General features: G+C 53.5%; 1 protein-coding gene across 8 annotated transcripts in view; it reads right to left on the bottom strand.

The window, feature by feature from the left end:
* Window positions 1-5,602, bottom strand: part of TNRC18 (trinucleotide repeat containing 18) — a 58,096-nt gene extending 52,494 nt beyond the window's left edge. For all 8 annotated transcript variants that reach the window (XM_065558993.1, XM_065558991.1, XM_065558990.1 and 5 more), the window contains exons 1-2: window positions 5,427-5,602; window positions 865-990 (exon numbers count right to left, since the gene is read on the bottom strand). In XM_065558993.1, the coding sequence (XP_065415065.1) occupies window positions 865-990; window positions 5,427-5,460 (160 nt within the window). In that variant the 5' untranslated portion in view covers window positions 5,461-5,602. The remainder of the gene's footprint in view (window positions 1-864; window positions 991-5,426) is intronic.
* Between the last annotated feature and the right edge of the window lie 1,350 nt (window positions 5,603-6,952).

Here is a 6,952-nt window from a genome sequence, read left to right on the forward strand (position 1 = left end):
ACTACACTTGTGAAGGGTTAATGTCGTTCATTTGATTGGTCAAGATTCTTCTGGGGTCTCGAGGTACTTTTCAAAATCAGCCTCTCAGCCTCCTTCCAGGCTCAGGTCTCGGAGCATCACCGGCAGCTGTGGTTCCGCATTTTAACTCCAGACTGAGCTCAGCTGGGACCCGTCCTGTCGCCCACCATCAGACAGCACAACCCCCTTAACCCTTTGGGGACTGGGACAAAGTTCCAATGGTTTGACGGCTGGCAGGTAGCCTGGCAAGGGGTCACGTGGGACAATCTAGGGCGATGGCTGCCAGGGCTGAGGTCTCTCCCTTCTAGGGAGCAGGGGAAGGGAAGGAATCAGCAGAATCTAAGGGCTGACTCTCTCTGGCTGCTGGGCAGAGGATCTCCGGACACGGAAGAGCATGCTGGTGAAATCGGATGGCCACCATGGGAATCTGCCCTAATTAGAGCCACCGATGACCGGCCACCCAGGGGAAGCCCCCATAAGCTGTGATTTGCACCGCAACAGCTAACCTCCATTTCCAGCAGTGGTTGTTCCACTGGTGCGCAGAGCATTTGACCTGTCGGTGCTGGTGGTTCGCACTGGTGCAGCTACATTAAAAAACAGGGCAATGCCTCAGTGCAGCCACGGTCTTTAATAAAATCACCACCATCTCCCAGGGAGCACCCCTCCTGTTAACACCTACCAGGCTTGGGCCCCCATGCAGGGAGCTGTAAGGAGGGTGGATGGAGAGGTGTCTCAGAGGATGGAGATGGGGAAGGAGCGGCGAGGATAGAGAGGACGAGCCCGTGCCAGTTGTACAGAGAGGGACAACAACCCCGGTTCCAAACACACCGATGCAAGCAGACTGACCTTTCTGTGACTCAAAGAGGCTATGCTGACCCAGCTGGGCCAGGAGGGGGCTACTGCTGCGGGAGGGCTCGAGGTGGCTCAGGGGAATGTACGACGGGTAGAGCCCATTGGGCAGATGGGAGAAGCCTGAAAAAACAGAAGAGGAAACATGTTTCAGAACAGCCGGCTCCTTGTGTTGGAACAAACCCCGCAGAGCTACAGACTGTTATGGCTGGCAACACACACACACCCCCAGCACCACGCCAGAAGAGGCGGCTTTGCTTGAACAACCCATTGCGTCATGCCAGGCTGCAGGGTGCTGAGAGTCAGACTCATACTCCAGAGCTCGGGAGCACCATGTAGAGCCTCCCACCAGAGGGCGCTGCCTGCTGCCCCGATATTCCCCCTTGAAGTCGTGGCTACAGATCACATGGCCTTCCCGCACCAGCTGTATCGCCATCCTGCTGGGATGTAAGCACTGCCCCAGTCCGTAGGCAGCTGCAGGGAGCGATCAACGTTGTCAAAATTTGCAACAAAACTCCCCGTCGCAGCAATCCCACTGTTGTGGCAGCAATATTGTTGAGAGAATCCATAAAACAACTGATTTAAAGAGCCACAACAGAATCTGAATGGAGACAGACAATAACTGTAGCCTGTGCTCAGAGCAGCATCTGGATGACCTAGTTAATATTTCAAATTATTTAGACGCTATTCTTGATCTTTTGCTATGTATATATTTACATAAGGCACACTGATGAATTGGCTCTGTGCACCATTGCCACCTACTGGATGGAATCAGAACTGCTTAATTTTTGTGTTTACAGCTTGTTTTTCATTAGTTTCATTTTTGGCTTTCTTTTAACAATTTTTGAGTTCTACGTAGCTGTCAAAAAAATTAGTTTTGTCTTTGTATATACACGTAGTACTGTTTCAAACAGCACTACATTCAAGCACACTAGAGCACCTTTAGCGCACACCAGCAGGGTCTACACAGATCAATGAATGTGCAACACATTACTGTGCTTTAGAAATCACACACCCCTAGTCCACATTACTGCTCAGTGTAAACAAGATCTTAGAGCCAAGTCTGGGATCAGGAACATCACCTATGTAAACAAACTGCACTAGGAAAGGAGTGAAGTCAACATAAATTGAGTAACTATTTCTGGTATTTTTCTGGTGCGTATTGGATGAACGGCAATTTCATTTATTTTGTACTGGGGGTGTTTATTGGTTAAAAGCCAAAACCCCAAGCCCTGGTTATAACCCCTATATGGCTCACTCCTAATGGAGATCTTTCTTTGGCCCTAGCTCTTTTTGGAGCAGGATGACCGGAGCTTTATCCTAGCTGTCACTGTGACGTTCCAACTGGCTGAAGTGCAGAGCAAAGAGACAATTGCTAAATCCCAGGTGGGACAGATTTGCTACAGTTCTATGCATAATTATATAAAAACATTGCACGTACACCCTTTGCAAGCCATGAAGTGTTCACACAGGAACATTCAGACTATGTGGGGACAGCAAAATGTACTTTTTTATTCCATGGGCTGGAGAGAGTTGCATAATTCCTGAGCACTAGTACAACGAGGAGATTTATTCTAGATTAGTGACTAGTATGTTCATCTAGATCATGCCGCCTTGTCAGGAACTAGGGTAAGGAACAAGCCAACCCTGGGAACAAATTACAGCTAACTTAGATGGGACTGAATGTGTCCCATCTGGCAGGGCCCATGGTTACAGTAAGGGAAGGAGACCCAAACCCATTTCCCTCATGACCTACCGCTTGAGTCTCAATTCCACAGCTGCTGTATGCAAAAAACCAACTGAAGACCGTGGGAGTTCTGCACACGGAGCAGAATCAGTCATTAGAACACGGACATTTTTCAGAGCGCAAGTCAAGTGAAAGTTTGGCAACACATGGGAGCAAATACTCTCCACGCATGCGCTCCGAAGTGGTAAGCTCTCAACTTCACGGCTGACCTAGCTGTCCCCACCAGGCATTTGCCCAGGCCTTTGGGGGCGGGGGGAAGGAGAGACACAGGATCTAATATTTGGGGTGGCGAATCAGCATGGGAATGGTGCCAAGAGTGTGTTGCAGAAGCAGCTGCTCTAAGGGGTTACACGCAGGGCACCATTCCATGACCCACTGTTTCATTTTCTTCACTGCCCACGGTCACCTCTACACAAGGGCCTTATCCAGGCTTCTTTCCTGAAGATCTCCCACTTGATTGCAGCTCCACCCATGCAGGACTTTCTAGCAGCCTGTCCACACTGGTGACTTCGCTAGAACTCCCCCTAATGGCAGCCGTGGCAAGAAATTAAGAAAAAAAGCTAGTGTGGAACCTCGGGAACCCGAAGGCCTGACACCTGACGTCAAACACAGATCTTGCTGCAACCCTGGAGAGGAATATGATTTAGCTGCTGGGGTGGACAGAATCAAACTGTCTTCCAAGCCCAAGTAAGCGTGTGTGATTGAAGCCTGGTTCTAACAAGGACTGGGGATGTTTTCTGCATTGGCTGTTGAACGTGGCTAGTTTTTTAGCACAGATCTGCCCTATGGGATCAATCCAGATTGCAGAACTGAATGAGGGCAGTGGCCCAGAGAAGGCTACTTCACCTTGATCCCCCTTTCCATGCTGAGGCTGCAAAGGCAGTTTCAAGGGCATAAGCAGAACCTGGAATCAGTTTGCTACTCGCTAGCCACTTGCTGAATTTCCTGAATCACACATATCGATTCCCCCTCCCTCTACGCAAAACAAAACATAACATCTCAGGCTTTCTACGGTCCCCCTCTCTATGGCAGTCACTGCATCCCAACTCCTCCCGCCCAGTTCTCTCAGTTTAATGGCTTTGTCAAGCCATCTGATTGAAGCACTGGAGGGGTTGGCCAGAGGATTAGGGGGAGGGCAATCGCGTGTGGGTGGAAGGTCACAGGTCAGATGAAGGCCCCTTTCAGTCACTCCCTCTCCCCAGAGGGATGGAGGTTGTTACTGATGTTTTACACCTGCTGTCACGGTAACCGAAGCAAGGAGCAGAGCGGCTGACAAACCAGCCTCCTGTGCATGTTCAGGACCCAGGAAGCATCACCAGGCTCTGGTGCACTGTAGGAAAAACTCCTACGAGGGGCTCCGGGGCTGGGGGACAAGCCTAGGACTCAGCACTCGGGAGCCCAGAGGGCCAGCACCTCATACCAGGTCAGAACAAGGGAGGCGATGGGCGCACAAAGTGAGGATCTACTCGGGAAGGAGTTCAGGTGACCAGAGCAATTCGCAGGCACTAAGATCTCCGCGCTGCCTTGACTTTATAAGGTGAATCCATGCACTGGTGGGAAGACACCATGAACACACACCAGCCAGGGGGTCCTTGGCCCAGGCCAGAACACGGGGCTCACACAGCAAAGAGGGGCTGCGACGGGACCCCCGCTCCAAACGCTCCGAATGTCAGGGTGCTTGAAGCCGGAACCAGGCTCTGAATTTTGCAGATTGGCCCCTATCTTTATAAGGGACCAAGGCAAAACCCAGATCCAAACAACCTCAATGTGTACGCAAGACACAGATCCCAACTCTGCCACTTCAGCCCCTCTCTAATGTCTCTAGCGCTTCGGGTAACCCTGAGCACAGCCCGTGAGACAGGTGTGCATGACGCTCAGACCAGCAGGCAGGGGGCAGGTGACCCGCCCAAGGCCATAGGCAGCCTTGGCACTGGGTTCAGACCCCAGGAGGAGCACCTAGCTCCCAGGCCTGGGAATGCACCACTCAGCCAGGCTCCTCTCTCTCTCACATTTGTGGAGGAGCCCACTGAACTGCTGGGCTCAGCAAGCCTGGTGATCTGGGAAACATTCCCCTCCTCCCCTTTGCCAGGGACGGAGAAGTCCCAAATCCTGCCCAACCAAGCCAGATCACAGCACCGGGTTACATCAGCAGCAGCCAATGGGGAAAATGGAGAACGAGGACATGGCAAGAGACCTCTCTTTGAGAAGGGGGATGCATCCATTGTACACCCGTGTACACACACACGCAGCTTCCCACTGAACCCCCACACCAACCACAAGAGAAGACACAAGGAGGGATCTAGAGGTCGGACGACTGCTTAACACACGTTGCTCCTTTTGCCAGCCGTGGCCTCAGCAAAAGGCACCAGATACCTCGCTGGCCCCTGTACCATGTGGCAAGGCCCGAGGGAAGGGCTTTATTGCAACAAGCAACATACAGCTTACCCCAGCCACGGGCTTCTGCATGGGAAGGGGGCAACCCACAGCCATCTCCCCTTGGTGTCAACGGAGCGGAAAGCTTTGCAATCCAGCACAACGTCCTGGGCCAACAGACACCCCAATAGTCCCAACCAGCTCTGCCTTGCTGCTCCTCCAGCTGATCGCTCGGCCCTCGCCCGCGGCAGCAGGGGCACTGCCAGCTTGCACAGGGGCAAAAAGCTATTACTGAGCACCTATGGCCACAAGGTGGCCCAACCCCGTCTCCCAACTAAAGGATGCTCTGAAAGCAACGCTCCCCTCCACCTGGCTAGGAGAGGGGGCCGCCCCAGCCATCAGCCACTGCCATCAGCATTCAGGTTCTCTCTCTCTTTACCTTCATGGGAGTGAGCAGCCCAGAGTTGCACCATCTGTAGGTCGGCGGGGGTGGGTGACCTGAAGGACAGGTCAGAGGGTAAAGGGGTAGGGCTTCCATGGGGCGTGGAGGAGGTCCCTAGTCCGCTGGCCACATACCCACCCAGGAAGGCCTCACCTGAATGGGAGGATGGAGAAGAAAGTCAGGGTTAGGTACCAGCTTTAAAGCAGAGGTTCTTTCCAGCTCGCACCCCTCCCACTGCCATCTGCTATGCCCCGGCGCCCACTCCCCTATTGCCCGCTAGCAGGCCTAATGAGAAAGCACTGCAAGACGAGCAAGTCCCTGGCTTAGGAGCATGTTCCCACTTGGTTCCCCCTGGCCACAAACCCTCGTGGTCTGTAGCGAGAGGGGATGCCTGGGCCCGTGCAGGGGGAGCAGGGCTGGCAGGCAGCAGCTCCCTAGTTCCCATCCCCAGCTCTCGTGCTGATTCCCTGGGCAAGACTGCTTCCCCTCAGCGTCCCTCGCTGTCACACGGGGGCAATGAAACGGACCTGCCTGGCGGGGGCGTTGCGAGGACGAGCGCTGGTAGGACGTAAACCACGCCAAGAGCGGTTAGCACAGGAACTTGGTGGATGCAGCTGTGTCAGCCCAGCCGAAAACCCCTTCGTCTTTGCTCTGCTTTCTAAACTGTAGGGGGAGGGCTTGGCCGGGGGACTCACCAACGAGAGGGGATGCGACTGATCAGACGATTAAACACAACCAACCACACAAACCACACACACAACGGGGGCAAGGGTTGCTCTTTGCTCTGAGGGACTGGCGCGGCGGGGATGTCGGGGGAGGCAGACATGCCCAGCCAGATCTGGTTCAGGTTAAAAATCCTCAGAAGAAAGTCTTCAGAAAGGATCACCCAGAATCTACGCAGATCCACAGTGAAGCCATCTCTACCAGGGTGGGTGGTGAAAGATCCAACCTGCCCCTCTGGTCACATATTTCAAACCCGCTGAGAGCGGGGCAGCCTCTGAGTTTTGTCTTGTGGGTTATTTTCGCCAGCAAATGTAGACCCATCCCCGGAACATTCAGCATAGGTGCTAAGTGAAATGATGGCAGAGGAAAAGGAAACATTTGCAAGCTCCCCCGCGCTTAGAAGAGGCCAGAGCCTCCCCAGGTAGGTGGCTACAGCATCCAAGCCAGACTATGCACCACACGCCACGTGCGCCCGCCTAAGAGGAACTCCTCCACCCAAGCTCTGATGTGCCCAGCACTTCGAGGAATCCCACACCCGCCACAGCACAGCTTCCCCCCGTCAGACAGAGGCTGCCGTAAGGGCCGGCTAGCAGGGCATGGTCAACCAGCTCCCCGTGATAGGAAATGCTGGTAGATGGGCAAAAGGCAGAACAAGACCTTTAAAAAAAAAAAAAAAAAAAAGGCACGTACCCAGAGATAAAGCCTAGAGACAGATGTGAGAGAAACTGGACATCAGCGAGGGTCACTCATCCCCCACCACTCTGGGCCATCAAGCCTGTTAGTCCCGCGCTCCGTTCCCC

The sequence above is a fragment of the Chrysemys picta genome, chromosome 10 (genome assembly GCF_011386835.1).
Source record: "Chrysemys picta bellii isolate R12L10 chromosome 10, ASM1138683v2, whole genome shotgun sequence".
Classification (NCBI taxonomy): domain Eukaryota; kingdom Metazoa; phylum Chordata; order Testudines; family Emydidae; genus Chrysemys; species Chrysemys picta.